An 18,364-nucleotide genomic window follows, 5' to 3' on the forward strand; every position below is an offset into this window, starting at 1 on the left:
GCCCCCAATAGCGTCGCACCCTGAAATCGCACCACGCTCGGCACAAATCCGGCTCAAATCCGGCCCGCATCCGCGCAGGGGCTATCCGTTATTTGGCAACCATATGTTCTGTATTCTAATGTGTTAAATATCACCTGCTATACTTGCTCCAGAGCGACATTTTACCTGCTGTTCCTGTTATGACTAATATATAGGCGAAGCGAGAGTCTGGCTATGCTGTGGAGGTGCCTCCATATAGCGGCTGATAAATGGCAAGTGTCGGGGAGGGAGATTGACAGGAGGCAAAAATAGAGTGACAATTGGAACAAAACAAAACATGAAAAAAAAAAATCGAATGGATCAAAAACAACACCGAAAACAAAGTTTGGTGCTAAACAAGAACATGCTTTAGAGTTTGTTTTAAAGTGAGAATTGCTTTCCTTGGAGATTCCAATTAATTCTTTAACATGCAAATAAGAGAGAGAAGATAAAATCATGACAAACAGATGGCAAGTGTGCTTAATTATTTTTTTTTCTAATCCTGCCGGGGCATGTTTTTAAGTTGTGGCATCATTTTCCCTAGGCCTTTCACACACAATTGAAAAAAAAGAAACATACACATGGAAGTAGGCTGATGTGTTTGAAACTCCGGCTGCACTAGAGGGTGCTTGCGTGGTTGTGTGTGTGTGTGCTTATGTATGTGTGTGTGTGTGTGTGTGTGTGTGTGTGTGTGTGTGTGTGTGTGTGTGTGTGTGTGTGTGTGTGTGTGTGTGTATGTGTGCATGTGTGTGTGTGTGTGTGTGTATGTGTGTGTGTGTGTGTCTGTGTGTCTGTGTGTCTGTGTGTCTGTGTGTCTGTGTGTGTGTCTGTGTATGTCTTACATGTGATTTTTGAACTCTTGACAGCAGACCAATTATCCCTGAGAGGAAAACTATTCATCAGCATCAATGTAGCATTTAACACCAGTTCCAATTTACATTAATGACTGAAAACAATACAACAATGAAGAAAAAACAAGATAAGGATCAGACAAGGTCTCTGACAAGTCCCAGCCAAAAGGTCCAACACCAAATCAGTCGCCAGATAAAATAGCCCGATAAGAATCAAAAAGTCAGACATTACTGTGACAGAGAGGCAGTTGTAAAGAAGAATGGTGATATGAGGCTGACCTTTTCCGGCTTTGTCGCCTGGTCCAGGTCCACGGCGATAAGCGAGCGGTTGATTCTCAGGGCCAGAGAGATGGCCATCACGCCCCCGCAGAGGATATGGTTCCTACGAACGTCCAGACGCCGTATCTGTGGACTCTCCGCCATGAACTCGGCCAAGGCCACGGCACCTGTAGCCATTATATAAACATTTTAAATAAACAAATAAACAAATATAAACGCGGATAAACAGTTGAAATGCTGGTATACAGACACACTCAGCTCAAAGTTCAATGGCAGCATATGGAAAATAATTTATCATATCAGTGCACAAACCAAAAACACAATGTTGTGTTTACTGACAATATGATACTATGATATTAAGGGCCCCACGAGATACTTTGCTCTTTGAGCGACTTTGCACACATAATTTCCCATATGTACCTCCTGGTTTCAATTCAATAACAGATCTAATGTTAGTGATGCAAATGTAATTAAAATATATATTCATACCATGAAGCTAAAAAGGGGATAGTCAGTCTATCCAGACAAAACAAGCAACAAACCTTCACAGGTGATCTGAGTGTCTGCTAGACCGAGGTCTAAAATGGACCTGTTCCTCATCAGGGCTTCCTTCAGGATGTGGACACCCTCATTCTGCAGCTGATTCTGGTCTAGTTTTAAACTCTCAAGTGTCTTTAAATCAGGCTGAAATACCACACAAAAAGAAGTGTAATGTAAGAAATGTTTGCAGTTTTGAAATAGACGGACACAGACAAGACAGACAGACAGACAGACAGACACACACACACACACCTTCATGTACAAACACACACACATATGCAAACACAAACAAACACACACCTATGCAACCACACACACACACACACACACACACACACACACACACACACACACACACACACACACACACACACACACACACACACACACACACACACACTGCAGAGAGCACTATATCTTGAGAGTTGCCTGTGATGGCTGTATGAGAGCGTAATGTGAACACATCACAGAGTGATGAACTGACGAAGCCTGAGCCAAGTACCCACGGCCCACGGCCCACGGCCCACCTGACACACCCCACACACACCCCGCGCCAGCGCCAGAGCCCTCCAGAGCCCGCTCACGGTGCTACGGCATCACGGCATCACGGCATCACGGCGTCACGGCGCCACGTCGGCGGCCTGATTAGCGGCGCCATAAAGCAGGAGATGGCAGCGGGACGTGAGGGAGCGCCAACGTTGCGTAAACGACGGGGCGACAATGCAACGACGCTCCTGTTCGTCAACCTCAGTGCCATCACTCTCTCTCTCTCCCCCTCTCTCTCCCTCTCTCTCCCTCTCTCTCTCTCTCTCTCTCCCTCTCTTTCTCTCTCTCTCTCTCTCTCTCTTTCTCTCTCTCTGAAACCAAAAACACTGGGGGGGGGGGGGGGGGGGGGCCACATCAGCACCAGCCCAACACGAGCACTAACACGTGTGACGTGTGCGTTGCCAGGTTTGTTTATTCATTCGATTTGGGCATAATTGCTGTGCATATCTAATGCTGCTCTGATAAACCAACGGGCAACGACTTTTTCCTTTTTTCCCCCCTTTTCTTTTCGACTAAGCGCAGGGAAATGGATTTCACCCTCGCTGGGGCACTGTATCGGATGCTCTCCTTCCACCTTCACGTCACTGTCACACGCATTAGCATGGAGGCCTCTCTCACGTCGAACTGATTGCTATTATGTTAAATAATATAATTCACTGGTGGTTCATTTGATCAGAGTACTTCTACGCCTGACCAGATAATGGATTCTCACTTTGTCGACTCTTTTGAGGCACCCCCGGAAAGGCGAGACGGACAAAAAGGGAAAAGAGAAGAGGTTAATAACAGGCCTTCTTGTGTCATATTTGACACGACCAGCCGTTGGACTAATTATATTCATTATGGTCGCAAAAGGATGTCTACGTCTCCTTCTTAATGACAGGCCGCATGAAAAGCCTCTAAACACATATCTATTATTTAATCAAACTGTTCCTTTCTCTAACGGAGAGGGGCTAAATGGAACGGAACGTACGCGTCGTATTTTTGGCTTGGATGGAGACGCGGCGAATAAAGCTTCGAGGGTCTTCGGATGAAAAGAGAATAGGCCGTTAATTTGTCAGCTTTTGATTTTTACCAATGGCCCCCGACGAGACGGAAAGGTACAGTTTACGCTGACAATCAAGAGCGGACTAAAAACGAATGGGTGTTATTAAGGATCAAAGCGCAGCTGAAAGTAACTACACACCCCTGTTCGAAAGAGAAAGGCACATTCATAAGCACTTGATCCACTGGCTCTGGAGGGAGTTAATGTGCAGTACTTAATAAGGACGGAGCCAGATTTAATGACAACATAAACATGACAAAGTACACAGCGTCCGTATCTTATCATCTCATCTGTTCAACCTATCTCCTCTCCGACGCAGCCACATCAGTCAAGGGCATCCTCCATCAGAGCACAGACAACACCACACGGCTCACACAGTCATTTTGGCAGCAGTTTTTATGTTTTTTTTTTATATGGTCATGACTTAAATGTGTGTGTGTGTGTGTGTGTGTGTGTGTGTGTGTGTGTGTGTGTGTGTGTGTGTGTGTGTGAGTGTGTTGTCTTCCATATTGCTTACCAAAACACTTGCTAAAGGCACCATGCCGGCATGTGTGATCTGGTTGTCGAGAAGCACCAGAGACCTCAGACCTGATTGCGGAGATGTCAGCCCTGCACATATCTCCTCTAGACCTGTTCATGAGGCAAACACACTGATCACAGGTGCATCTACACACACACACACACACACACACACACACACACACACACACACACAAACACACACGCACTCACGCACGCACACACGCACTCACAGGATCTCTTAAAGGCTGTCCCCACCACCAACTATACCTTAACTGTAAGAGCAGCAACGTGATGATATGACACATTTTTATTTCATTTTTATTTTCATTTTAAAGGCATCGCGTCAAAACAAGAATGTTTGTTTTGAAAGCTTAAATATTGTTTCAGTTAATAATAGAATACAGTTGGCAGGCCAGCTAATTCTCCTCCAACACATCAATCCATACCATAAATAAACACTAATGGAGGCATTTAATCAGCCTGTAATCAATCTACTGTATAATACACTTTATTATAACTGATTATTATAATACTATAACAGTGCGTCCTTAACCTTTGTACTCAAAAGATAACCTATGTATCAAACACTTTACAAAGAAAGGTCAAAGGTCAACTTATGGTTGTAATCCACTCCGTTGCTACGGTATGTGTGCCATCCATCAGGCCACTTGCCACACTTTACTTACCCTCATCAGCTAGGACGTTGTTGCTGAGGTCCAGCAAGCGGAGGCAGCGGTTGCTGCTCAGGAGGTCGCCCAGCTGCATGGCGTCCTGGTAGCTGTTCAGGCCATTACCGGCCAGGCTGAGCTCCTGGAGCACCACGTTCTGCTTCAGGGTCCCCACTGGACACACAACACAGGACAGACACACACACAGACAGAGGTGTGTCACTCACGTGATGGGTCAACGTGCATTCTTTGGATGTACTGAATAACGAATCAAATATGTTATGAATTCTATTATTAGATTGTGGAAACTAAAATGACCGTAGCATTATCTTGGGAATATTAAGGGAAGTACAGGCCTAAGTGGTGACAATGTTTTTTTACATTACTGCAATTGTTATTATTGTTGTTGCTCTTTAGTATTATTATTATTATTATTATTATTATTATTATTTAGTAGTAGTGGTAGTAGTGGTAGAAGTAGTAGTAGTACACAAAATACAAAAAGGGCAGAAAAAATAAATAAACGGTGTACAACACTGCTTGAACAGAACACTGACACTTGGAGTAACAACTCCAAGAAGACGACCTGTCTTTTGTGAGGTGAGCACAAAGCAAGGGCACAAATCCATGGGCCCCGAGCCTATACTTCGACAGGAAAAATACAGTAATTGTGTTGGAAACAAATGATCACCCAGAAAAATAGCGCTGGGGCTACCGCAATGTTAAAGGAGCACGGGGTGCGTAAGAACAACATTTGCCACCCTCATAAATAAATGAAAACATCAGAATAATTAGACTTTGTGTTACCATTACTGCTACTGTTGCTAATGACAACACTGTAAAAATTGTTGTTCTCTGTCCTTTCTTAAAAAAAACCCCAACAACAACAACAAAAAAAACATAATCTTGTTCTTTGGCAGTTCGTTGACGGCAACACACTACTGTCTCCTGAAATCAATGCAGCAGATTTGATCAGGCCCCTTTGGGTTGCATGTGGAATGCCAACATTGTCATCATGCACAGTAGGAACTAAATGGGGGTGGGGGTGGGGGGGGGGATCGTTGGATTGATTTTGGGGACTCCTCGGCGCGGCACAGCGAGTCCCGCAATCAGGGCCCCGCCGATCAATAGCAATGATCAGCAGCTGAGTCCCCCGCGGAGAAGGACTGGGGGCGGCAGAGCAGCCCCGAAATATCAAACAGACCCCCAGGGCTTAAAGGGACACAGCCCTCTCTCCACACCAGAAGGGAAAGAGAGAGAGAGACGTGGAGGAAGAGAGAGAGAGAGATGAGCGGAGAGATGGAGAGGGAGAGGGAGAAAGTCAGAGAGACACAGTGACAGAGATGGAATGAAGAACAGTAGAGAGAAAATGAGAGATGAGTGGGAGAAAGAGAGGAACAAAGAGAAAGAGAAGTGTAGAAAGAGAAAGAGAGGGAGAAACGTCCTGGATTTGCTTCCCTCCTCTCTTGCTGACAGGGCCTCCCCACCTCATACAAGCAGTGACAGTCAGGCGTTGGAATTCTTTTACATTTCGCATTTTTCTAAATCAGCTTTGCAGTACTGGTTGGTTTGTCAGGGACACAGACCTTGTGGAACACGTCCCACGACCTTGTTGTCCACACCTCCATTTTCTACCAGGTGAGGAACGGCCATCGGATATGACACAATATATTAGCTTCCTGTGGTCTAATCTAATGAGAATCTGAAATAAAATAACTGATACATGTCTAGAACAAGAAAACAAGAGATGGAAAAATATCTAAAAGAATCTGAATCTTAGCATCAATCATTCTATGTTTTCAAGTATGTATACGCAAAAAAAGTGAATAGGCATGACAACAGAACCAGCCAAAATATCTTAAACTTGAACTGATTTGTGTGTCCTACTGAATGTCCAGCCTCTGATGTGCTTTTCTAACACTCCACTTGAGGCCATACTGCCCGTGCACTGGGGAGAGAGTGAGAGAGGGAGAGAGGGGAGCTCTGTGTCAGGTTGCGTGTGTGTGTGTGTGTGTGTGTGTGTGCGTGTGTGTGTGTGTGGACTCAGCAGCGTGTGAAGTGACAGGCAGAAGATTAGGACATCTAATCCCGGGCGGCTCTGGCTGTTCGGGTCGCGGGGCCAAAATCTGCCGTGCCTCGCCCTGTCCGCCGTCATCTGTTCCTGCTGGCCAGGGCCACGAACGGACACTGCTTATCTGGGCAGGCACAGCCATACACACACACACACACACACAGAAAGACTCATACACACACACACACACACACACACACACACAGGAAGACACATACACATTACACACACACACACTCTCTCTCTCTCTCACACACACACACACACACACTCTCTCTCTCTCACACACACACATACACACACACACTCTCTCTCTCTCTCACACACACACACACACACACACACACACACCCACACACTCTCTCTCTTTCTCTCTCACACACACACATACACACACTCTCTCATACACATACACACACACACACTCTCTCTCTCTCACTCACACACACACACACACACTCCCACACCTGACAGCGTCTCTATGGCGGCGCACACACACTCCACTGTGACACCCGCGCCACAGAGAGGCTCTGCTGTGCCTGCTGAAGGTGACTCTGTGTCTTAACGTCTTAATTCTGAGCCACAGCAGTGGTAGGTGTGTATAATTCACGCGCGTGTACCTACATGATAACAGCCCATCCGCGGGACGCCATGGGAGACAGGGCCTTAAACACAAGGAGACAGAAAGATGACGACGGATGATACACCTCTCAATTCAATTTGCATTAATTATCTTAAAAGTGCCGCACTGTTCGACGTCACATCTCATTTGACCTAATCACAACTTAATCCATGTAATTGTCTGTGCAGTGGTACACTGTTAGATAGGAGAGAGGAGCTCTTAGTCTCCATCCATACTGTACTGTACCTCCAAAGTCTCCTCTAGTGCTCTGGTTTCATATCATATCTTATCACATATTTTAAAGCCTGAACTATAAAACCTCTTAGTGCACACGAGGTTGGAAGTTCACCCTTCTTCTATATCTACGCACACAGTAATGAGGTTGTTTAAGAGTAAACAAAATAAAATAAATAAAAATATGCTATTTTACAAGATTAGAATATTTGGGCCCTGCACAAAAAACACAAAGTGGTTAATTTCAATATCAGTTATGATACACATATTAAATATATTTGGTTAAAAACTAAAACTTTGTGCTTGTGTTACATAGTACACTACAAATATGCTTTCTATTTCACCACACTGCTATCCATATGTTTGTTTCTGTTAGTGTTAGTGTTTATGCAGTAAACATAGCCAATCATGTGTACTGTACATGGGAATGAGAATCTGCCATTAAAGAGAATATGTCATCTATAATGTCAAAATGAAATGTACAGTATGTGCTTATATCAAATACTAGAGCATGTACAGTGCTGTATATTTTTTATTTTTGCATGTTTCATATGCTTGTTGGTGTTTATGTATGCAGCACACAACATGGCCATCCTTCACCCTGCATTCGAGCACGAATGTCCGACATCATCTTAACAGCTGATCTCTCCCCCTTATCAATTATTTATTTAATTTCTCTACACTTTAATTCATATGTTTGTTAGTGTTACAGTTATACAGTATGTGGCCACTCGTGGGTATACAGTATCATTAGCATTTCCATCACATTAAATTCTAGCACTGGTAAATACTGTAACTCCTCTGATATTTATTATTTACAGTAGTTAGCATGGGTTTTATTTTTACATAGATTTTTTCAGGACTATTATTTAGGTTGTATGCTATGTTTATAGGGAAATAAAACGACATAGTGACATTTCACCTCACATCCCTGAGCTTTTACAATGGCGTCAGCGTCTGTGTGTCCCACGTGGTAGTTTACACAAACCCATTTACGTTTAAGGGGGCACTTTTTTTGCGGTGGAAAATGAACACCTGGTACCAAAACCGGGTGGAGTCGTGGCGAGTTGAGCTGATACCATGCAGTGGAAAAGCCCCATATGTGTGACACTGTGCATTGCCGTGTTGTTAGTGTTAGTCACAAGGTGGCTGTTGAGTGAATGGTCGAGGCCTTCATGAAAGTGCAGTGTACCAAGAGTAAATGCCTCCTCCTCCTCCAACAAATATATTTTTATTTTAACTTCTACACTTTAATATACAGTATATAATGTATGCTTGTTAGTGTTAGTGTTAGTGATACACATTGTGACTACTCACAAAAAGTTAGATAAATATAGAGAAAGGTACAGTAAGTTCAAGCTACAATGGTATTATACCATGAACGTAGGGCATTTAAGGAGAAGCATGCAATGGTGATTTCCTCATCTCAAACCATTTATTCAAACAAAGGCCAACTAATTTCACCCAGAAGCCGAAAATTCTTTTTGTGAGTAGTGTATGTTTGTTAGTGCCAGTGTTTGTGATAGACATGGTGACTGTTGAGTGAATGGTGGAAGACTCTGTGAGAGTGCAGCGTACCGAAAGTAAAGGCTTCCTCCTCCTCCTCCTACATACAGTATATATTAGATATTTATTTTTATTTTAGCTTCTACACTTTAATATAATGTTTGTTAGTGTTTGTGCCAGTGTTACTGATACACGGTGACTGTTGAGTGAACGGTGGAAGCCTCAGTGAGAGTGCAGCGTACCGAGAGTAAAGGCTTCCTCTTCCTCCTACATACTGTACAGTATTACATATATATTTTTATTTAGCTTTATTTGAGCTATTTTGTTTGTAAGTGTTAGTGCCAGTGTTACTGATACACAGGTGACTGTTGAGTGAACGGTGGAAGCCTCAGTGAGAGTGCAGCGTACCGAGAGTAAAGGCTTCCTCCTCCTCCTCCTACATACAGTATATTAGATATTTATTTTTATTTTAGCTTCTACACTTTAATATAATGTTTGTGCCAGTGTTACTGATACACAGGTGACTGTTGAGTGAACGGTGGAAGCCTGAGTGAGAGTGCAGCGTACCGAGAGTGAAGAGTGGTCTGCCGCTGAGGCTGGCCCTCTCCAGGTGCAGCACCGTCAGCCTGCTGGCGAGGAGGGCCTTTGACAGGGCCTGCGCCGGGTACTCCACCACCGGCATGTTGCACGCATCCAGCCTCCACAGGCAGCTGCTCTGTCGACACCAGACAGCCAGCCGTCACTCGCAGGAAAGGCAGGGATGGAGAGGGGGAAAGAGAGTGGAGGAGTGGAGGAGGGATGGAGGGAGGGAGGGAGGGAGGTAGAGTGGAGGTGAAGGAGGGATGGAGGGAGAGTGGAGGAGAGAGAGAGAGGGATGGAGAGGGGGGGAGAGTGGAGGAGTGGGAGGGATGGAGAGAGGGAGAGGTGATAGTGTGTGTTTGTGTGTGTGTGTGTGTGTGTGTTGGTGGGGGAGGGGGAGGAGAGAGGGATGGAGAGAGGGAGAGTGAAGGATAGGGAGGGATGGGGTGGTGGTGGAGGGTAAGGAGCGAGGGAGGGATGGAGAGAGGGAGATTGAAGGAGAGGGAGGGATGGAAAGGTAAGGGGTGGATGAGAGGAGGGAGGAGGACAAGGAGAGGGGGATAGTGAACGACAGAGAGATGGACAGGAAGAGAGGGAAGAGATGGAGAGAGATAAATAGAGAGAGGAAGGGTGAGAGAGAGAAAGAAGAGAGAGAGAGAGAGAGAGAGAGAGAGAGAGAGAGAGAGAGAGAGAGAGAGAGAGAGAGAGAGAGAGAGAGATAGGCATGGAAACAGGCTCAGGGGCCTTATTCTGCCCTTCCTACGGACTGGCCGCACCATTTCTCTCTCTCTCCCAATTTCACCTGCAGTCCTTTCATCAAACCACTCACCTGTCTGGACGGGCAGCAAAACATCAAACATGGAAAACAAGTTTCTGACTATTGCGGCTGCCAAATCTGGAGGCCATTGTTAGATTTCATCCCTAGGTCCATCGCATCAAAAGATGTCCAGATTTTTTTTCTCCCTTTTTTTCCATTTCCTTTTCTTTCTTTCCTTTCTCCCTCTGTCTGTCTCCTCTTGTCTTCCCCCCCCCCCCCCCCCCCCCTGTATTTCCTCGAGACCTAATTTGATTGATCTTGAGAGACACAGCCAGAGAGAGTGCCAGTGGTGGCACCATTGAAGTCCATCAGATCCTCACCACACGGGGCAGATGCTCTCTCACACCCCCCACCACCACCCACACCACTACCCTCCCTACCCCACCCCTTTGCCATGGACTTACACTAAATAAGTTCATGTTGGAGTGCAACCACTAGCAGGTCAGCAGCCTCTAGTGATCATGCTCACTGAGCTCATGGTGTCTACACACTCACTCCCACAAAAGGACAAAAGGTGCGCATCACGTCCTCTGACATCACTGATCAAGTTACACTTTGGTATCAGCGCAAAATGCTAAAGGACTTGTGAACCTTTGTGATATAAATATTGAGACAGTCACCATTACATGTATGTCATTTCAGTCATAATATACACACACGACGCTATACATTTGGGCTGAATACTGTGATACTGCTAGCGTGTATGTGTGAGAAACTGCTACCCCACACACAGCTGTTGAGAACTCTGCAATGCATCCACACACACTTTCTGGGGGATTCCACACTCTGTACCTGTCGAGTAAGGTGTGCAAGGGCTTCCCAGCCTGCAGGGCCCATACGCACGTTTGATGAAATGTTGAGCTGACATGCCGAGTCGTAGTACAAAATCATCTCCAGCAAGGATGAGGCACCCTATGGAATAATGATCTGGCTGTTAGTGCACACGGGCATACATATTAATACCTCTCTCAGTCTCTTATAACCATCCACAAAAGAAACATTCACTTACAAACTTACATTTTCCTCAAGCTCTGTCTCTTGAAGATTGATAGAATCAAACTGTATGAATTTCAAAATATCTTCAAGAGATTCACATGAGCAGTAATCAAGCTGTTCTCCTGAAAGACATCAAAAAACATCTAAAGATCCTTTTACACAAAAAAAGGTCTATTGTCACATCTGTGAAGATCATCTAATCAAGAGAAAGTGTTACTTTAGTGTTATTCTAAAACTGGCAATTCAGCATCAAAACACAACCACACCCACAAATATACAACACAAAATACAGTACAGTATACTGTACGCCCGAGTCTAGAGTCGGAGCTCTAAAGAGAGCACGCTTATGAACAAGATCACGTCTCGTGCTTTCCCTGTCTTGTCACTGACACCCGAATCAAAGGGCTTGTGATTATTCACAAGCAGATGACTTTTAAACAAAGCCTAGAGAATCACTTTGATGACCACAGCAGTCCACGTTTATTAGGCTATCGTCCTCACACAGTCTTATCTGTCTGACCAGAGAGGGAAGAATTCATATGGCTGCAAGCTGTGTGTTGGGAACAGGATAATTTATTCATCATTAGCATAATCATTTATAAAATTATTACGTTTTTTCATTTTTTTCCCTTTTCTTTTAAACAATAATCACTTAACCCTAGCAGATGAAGTAGATCTGGAATCCTATTTCATCATCGGCTCTGCTCAGCGCAGATAAAGACCCAGGGTGGCATGGAGATGACATTAGTTCTTGCCAGGAGTGCCACCGAAGGGACGCACGATGACCCGTGTCTCTCGATGTTCTGACAGAACACTATCCCCCTCAATGGAACCACAAGAAGAACACTTTAAAGTTCCACTCAAGCACAATGCTTGCGTTTAGTTCCAATCTGCGGTTTCTATACCCAACTCAAAACAGGGTTGTCAACTCCGCATCTATCTTGTTTTTTTTTTGTGCACCCAGGAAAATGAGAGATGGCATATTTATGATGTTTGTGGTCTCATCTCCATGGCCTGATCCTGCAATCATTATTCCTAATGTTTACTAAAATGCACCAAATGTTAATGGATCAAGTTGACTTAATCCCCCCTAAACTAATTGGCACATCTCAGAACACGGTCATTATCAAAACAGGCATGTTGCCAACACCATAAGCCTTATCCAAAAATTGTAATTGAATTTAGAAAAATAGAAGCACTCTAACATTTTTTTTGACCAGGACCAACACAAATCAGAAATCAAAATGTAACATGCAATGAAATTAATCCTCTTTGGTACCAGCATGAATGATGAATGGTATAATTTCACAGCCTGATTGCAGCCTGCCCTGCAGAATATTTCTGGTATACCTAATGTGAGGATTAGTGGGCCTGTTTATAAATATAAGTCCGCAGCAATGATTGATACAGGCAATAAGATAAATTAAGCATATTTGACCATGACACAATCATGGTCAATGTGAGTGCCTTCTTCCTTAGAGAACAGCAAATATGAATGTAATATGCTGTAATTGGAGAGTTATAGGTTTACGGCAGATATCCTCCTCATCATCAGACATAGATGTGAGCACGTGTTCACTCACCTCGTAGATCAAGACATCCAGCTCTTGTGCCAACAGTGGCAACTCGCTGCAGGCAAAACAAAGAAGGACGAGATCATTTTCTGATCACACATTAATTGTCATATTGTGCAACAGCAAGTCCATGTTTCATATGGTTGCTGTGAAGTAATTAGAAACAGCCAGACTACACCGTATGCACAACTAAAGAGGACCGTAAGCCCAACAAATGCTGCAACAATTAGCTTCCACCAACGGATACTATACATTCCGCTTCAGTTGCACGTTCATTGTAGCCTGGCTGTTAGTCGCATAAGTTGCAGGAAGTCATTACCGGTAGTGCAGTGTACTGTTGAAAACATCAGCCCATAGACAACAAATGGTTTAGTTCAATGACACACAGCTGGGCATCAGGCTGCCAATGCCTGGCATTCTAGGAATCAGCAGCATTATTTGATGCTGACATCACCACAAAGACAGAGGATGAGATTTGTTTCGAATTCCTTCCCCCTCATCTACCACATCTACCAGTCATAACCTTAATAACAACAACAATAATAATAATAAGAGTCTTATAGAAAAGAAAGCAAATGGTCCACCATGTCTCCAAGAAGTGATCATTTGTATTAGTCCTGCGTCAAGTGAAGGCTACACATGTCTTCAATGCGGCGAATGCTTTTGTGTGCAGACTCATTCTCATATATGACACATGTTGTCTTTCATCTTCAAACATATGATTCATTGTTCAAAGGCAAGACAATACAAAGGGACAAGGCCAACAGAACAGGACTTGCACAAGCAGCTTACAATGTATACATTGGACGTAAATACTGGGGTATTATGCAGGGAATCAGTGCTCTGAACAACACAGTACACAGAATGGATAATATTCAGCAAAATGCATTTAATTCATCTATAGTCGTGACTCGTGCCATGCAATTTGAGTAATGCCATGAATTACAGACACATGAAAACATAAAGCAGCTAAATATAGTGAGAAGATATCATTTCATACTATAAATCAACACAATTTAATACTAAGATGGCACCCAACATTTAACCAAAAGGGTCAAAATCCTACTCGATCAACAACATTACATAACGTTGCACAGAATATCAAGCATTCAGGCCCTGAGAGACTGTAAGAGACTTCATTCTCCATATTATCAGTCAGTGTGACATCAGAGTGCGTTTGAAGCTGTAAGGTAAAATAACTGCTTTGTGTTCCTTTAATGGTGAATAACTTTGAAACTTTCAGTGAGTGTGAAAAATGTGTGAATTAAGTACAAGACACTTGTGGTTACACTGTCTAAAGCACATACTGTAATGTGGACATCAACTGTTTATCAGGCTTCGGCATACTGCACAGCATCAGAGACCCATCCACAAATATAACCAGGACTGCTCTCTTCATCTGCTGTTCACAAACTTCTAGAAGTTCATAAATTAATAAACTTCTAAGCCCACATTTTTTTTTTTTCAAACTGACGCGCTGAGCAGCTTGTTTTTTTTTCCCCTTCCTTCCTTTCTCCCCAAGAAAAATGAAACGACTAAGTGCCAATCGTATTAACATGTCAGGAGGGAGAGAAGAAAATTAAATGATAAAAAGAGAGCGTTTTCTTTCCCAGGCAAAATGGGACGCAGTTTATAAACTTGACTTCCGCTGAGGCCATCTCTTGTGCATTTGCCATTCTTCAGTCTCACAGTTCTGGAGATGCACTCCACCACTCCATATTCTGGGTGGCTTTGTAGAAAGGACGTTTCTGAGCACCCACTCCCGCCCCCACCGTCATTTAATTAGTTTAAAAAAGAATTTGGAACACTTTATACAGTAAAAGCTCTCAGGGGTTAAACTCGCCTGCAAATTTTCCTTTCAGCATCTTTTCTGCAATAAAGGATAAATTATTTAAAATAACACGACCTTTTATCTCACAGCCTTTGAAGGCAGCAAATTAAAAATGTAAATTGTGAGCTAATTAATATGCAAATATATTCATTCCCAGTTAACAATTAGCAATTAAACCTGCAGTGTCTAGAAAGAGCATAGACAAAATTAGTAACTTAATTTATCATTAAAAGGATGAAAACGTACACAAAATTTTAATTCACTTTCAAAATATTTTTACTATCTGGCTTTGTTCACTAGCTCTGATTTCTTCAAGTGCATAGCAGGGCAGTTGGAAAAATAGGACCTTAGACAGACTGCTGTGAATTTGTAAACTGTTCGGATCAAATGTGATGCACAACATACTGTACATCCCAATTTCTGGCTGTGTAGAACGAGCTGTTGTCATAGGCTGTGAGAGTACAGTATAAATTTGCCTACACCATTCAGCAAACAAGACAGGGGGAGAGGGAGAGAGGTAAAGAGCAGGGTATGGGGGGAGAGAGACAGATAGAGAGAGAGAGAGAGAGAGAGAGAGAGAGAGAGAGAGAGAGAGAGAGAGAGAGAGAGAGAGAGAGAGAGAGAGAGAGAGAGAGAGAGAGAGAGAGAGGACCTTTAATCATCGATGACTGTGGTCCAGAGGGTAAAGATGCACATTAAAAATGCACATTAACAGTCCCAAAGTTATTTATACTTGATGGTGTTTAGATATGAGCATGTGGATTAAAGAAAGCCTCTCCGTTTCCGAGGCGGAGGAGTTATTGCAAAGCAGAGGGTCGAGGGCTCCCTGCAAAGGGCTGAAGCGCTGTGCTGCTCTTGCAACCAGCAGAGAGGACAACCAGAAAGGAAGAGGAAGAGGAGGAGGAGGAGGAGGAGGAGGTAGAGGAAAATGAACCGTGCCCTTTGGGAAAATGCTTTGGTTTGAACCAAACTCCTCACAAGACCCACGACTCTCCCTGGGCAAAACCAAAGCCTTTCATGACTTTTTCTGCTTTACTTCTGTCACACTAGAAGTGGCAACACAGTTTAAGGATGCACTTCTATGACACACAGCATCACGGTGCACCCAGAGGTTACCACCGGCTGTGGTATTTTCTGGGAGCTGAACAGACAGTAAACATAGTCTATGTTTTCTCATGACATACTTGCACATTCAAGCTACAGTGTGTATTTAGAGTATGTGACTGCAATTTATTCTCAGTTCACTCATCTCATCAAATAAAACTGACACTAAAACTTTAATAACATTATACAATTTCTGCCAATGTAGTGTTTGATGGATGTCTTATTTGTTCTTTGTCTTAACTTATGACACTCCTGATATAGACTTCCCAGGAGATCTGGGGAGATCACATCAATAAAACATGTATACTATAAACAATATCAAATAAAAGGTCTGATATTTCAATGACACCAATTAAGTTAAGGGTGCAGGGGTGTTTCCCATTTGTTGCTCCCTCTCCATTACCAGCAGATACATAGCTTTACAAGAGGAAGAATCAGCATTGCTCTTGCACGAGATCACAGAATGAGTGTTAGAAACTCATTTGGGGAAGGTTAAACTTCACTGAGGAAATAACTTGAAGCATCAGGTTCATCTGTAAAACTCAAAGCCCGGAGTCTTACGGCTGCTACCCCTCACATTGTTTACAGCCCAGACAGAGACGCACCAAAAGCGACGCTGTTTTATCCACTTTAAACATTTCAAAGAAAAGTGGAAGCCCACGGGTGCAATAAAAGCTTTAAATAGTTTCTCAACAGCCATCCCCAAGGGACATCCCTGCCTGAAAATACCTAATTTAATAAATATGCTCTTTAAGCATGCAGCAAGCCCCATTTTGCATAGTCTCATTAGGTATGCACTAGCTGCTCTCGACTAAATAGCGCTCCTTTTAGCGTCAACTTAGCCATACATATTTTACTCTTTTAAAGGGACCACCTACACTACTTTCAAAAGCAATTGGGTTCATTAACACTTCCAAGATAATACTGAGTGTGTGCTTAATGTAAGCACTCCAAAGCCTCTAATTTTCTACAAATAATTCTCCTTGATCTAATCGTAAATTTATGCAGAGGAGAAACCGATGCTCTTAATATATCTGGTCCAAGTAAAACAACTAGCTGCATGGATTGAATTATGCATGCCTCGTGTATGTGTGTGAGTTTGGGGAAGTGTGTGTGTGTGTGTGTGTGTGTGTGTGTGTGTGTGTGTGTGTGTGTGTGTGTGTGTGTGTGTGTGTGTGTGTGTGTGTGTGTATGTGTGTGTTGGGGGGGGGGGGGTAGTTGGTTGGAGGTAAGTGTGTGTGTGTGTGTGTGTGTGTGTGTGAGTGTGTGTGTGTGTGTGTGTGTGTGTGTGTGTGTGTGTGTGTGTGTGTATGCATGCCTCCTTGCTCGTATGGGTATGTGTGTATGGATGTGTCTATGCCTGTGTCTATGACGATAAGCCTGCATGTGACTGTCTGTGTTGCTCTGTGTGTGTCTATATCTGTGTGCAGGTGTGCATATGTGTGCATGAATGAGTGTATTTCTGTGTGAATATATCTGTGTGAGTGTGTGTGTGTGTGTGTGTGTGTGTGTGTGTGTGTGTGTGTGTGTGTGTGTGTGTGTGTGTGTGTGTGTGTGTGTGTGTGTGTGTGTGTGTGTGTGTGTGTGTGTGTGCGTGCGTGCGTGCGTGCGTGCGTGCATCTTCATGAACAAGACTGACTGCCCTTGTGCATATACTGTATTGGCCTCTGTGGAAATGTTATAATTTTTTAACAAATATTTTTGTCCACCCTTTTTTAGTCAATCTATTTACAGTACAGTACCCTTTCTAACCTCTGCAACATTAGAGATTTCACATGCCTAAGAAGCTTGGACATTTCTCATGCACTCGCTAACCTTGATCTGCTCCACAGCTTTGAGGCTGGGCTCGACTTGATGCTTCTCACAACTCTGTTCATAGGCAGAGATAATGTCTGCCACGGTAAGACAGCCACCTGAGATAAAGAAAGGGGTTTGGACCATTAATTTCACAATATTTACAAAACTGAGTCTGAGTTCTTTCACTTTGCATTAGATGATATCGGCATAATACTATGTGATGTACTGTAGCCTACTGTGCATCCAACAAGAAAGAATTAAAATGAACATAGTGCCATGTCATTTGAGTGCATTCAGGGAATATACTGTAGGCCTATCACTGGTCACATCTACTATCACAGTAAAACACAACTCACCATCTCTTTGAGTGTCCTTGAACTCTGCAAACCCTGAGACAATTTCCTCGTCAGGAGGGAAAGACACATGTTTTCCAGCTCTATCCTTTTCAACAGAATCCGTGAAGCACTCTCCATGTTCGTCAGCATGCTTTGTCATAATTTAGCCAGTCATGGGAAAATAGCAATCTTGAGAGAGAGTTAAGTGGAATCTCCACAGGTTGACGATAGACTCCCCATGGCTAGTATGGCTGAAATCTAATATAGGCTAACAGGAACTTTGGAGACTTTCCTTTGGCTATTTAATGCTAAGGCTAAGTGACTAAAGTAGAGAAACTGAAGTGCTGAAAACATCTGAACTTTGCTCAAATAACTGGTCACAGTATGATTAATATTGAGCTAAACTGTTAAACACTATTGGTTAGACTATGC

General features: G+C 43.4%; 1 protein-coding gene across 1 annotated transcript in view; it reads right to left on the reverse strand.

Annotated features, from left to right (window-relative positions):
• Nucleotides 1-18,094, reverse strand: part of si:dkey-288a3.2 (protein phosphatase 1 regulatory subunit 37) — a 38,757-nt gene extending 20,663 nt beyond the window's left edge. Inside the window, exons 1-10 of the mRNA XM_062523303.1 lie at nucleotides 17,954-18,094; nucleotides 17,616-17,713; nucleotides 12,875-12,920; nucleotides 11,313-11,413; nucleotides 11,088-11,207; nucleotides 9,467-9,614; nucleotides 4,485-4,640; nucleotides 3,794-3,906; nucleotides 1,691-1,832; nucleotides 1,149-1,315 (exon numbers count right to left, since the gene is read on the reverse strand). Coding sequence (XP_062379287.1) covers nucleotides 1,149-1,315; nucleotides 1,691-1,832; nucleotides 3,794-3,906; nucleotides 4,485-4,640; nucleotides 9,467-9,614; nucleotides 11,088-11,207; nucleotides 11,313-11,413; nucleotides 12,875-12,920; nucleotides 17,616-17,713; nucleotides 17,954-18,092 — 1,230 coding nt within the window. The 5' untranslated portion in view covers nucleotides 18,093-18,094. The remainder of the gene's footprint in view (nucleotides 1-1,148; nucleotides 1,316-1,690; nucleotides 1,833-3,793; nucleotides 3,907-4,484; nucleotides 4,641-9,466; nucleotides 9,615-11,087; nucleotides 11,208-11,312; nucleotides 11,414-12,874; nucleotides 12,921-17,615; nucleotides 17,714-17,953) is intronic.
• Nucleotides 18,095-18,364: the final 270 nt, after the last annotated feature.

The sequence above is a fragment of the Sardina pilchardus genome, chromosome 20 (assembly GCF_963854185.1).
Source record: "Sardina pilchardus chromosome 20, fSarPil1.1, whole genome shotgun sequence".
Taxonomy (NCBI): Eukaryota; Metazoa; Chordata; class Actinopteri; order Clupeiformes; family Clupeidae; genus Sardina; species Sardina pilchardus.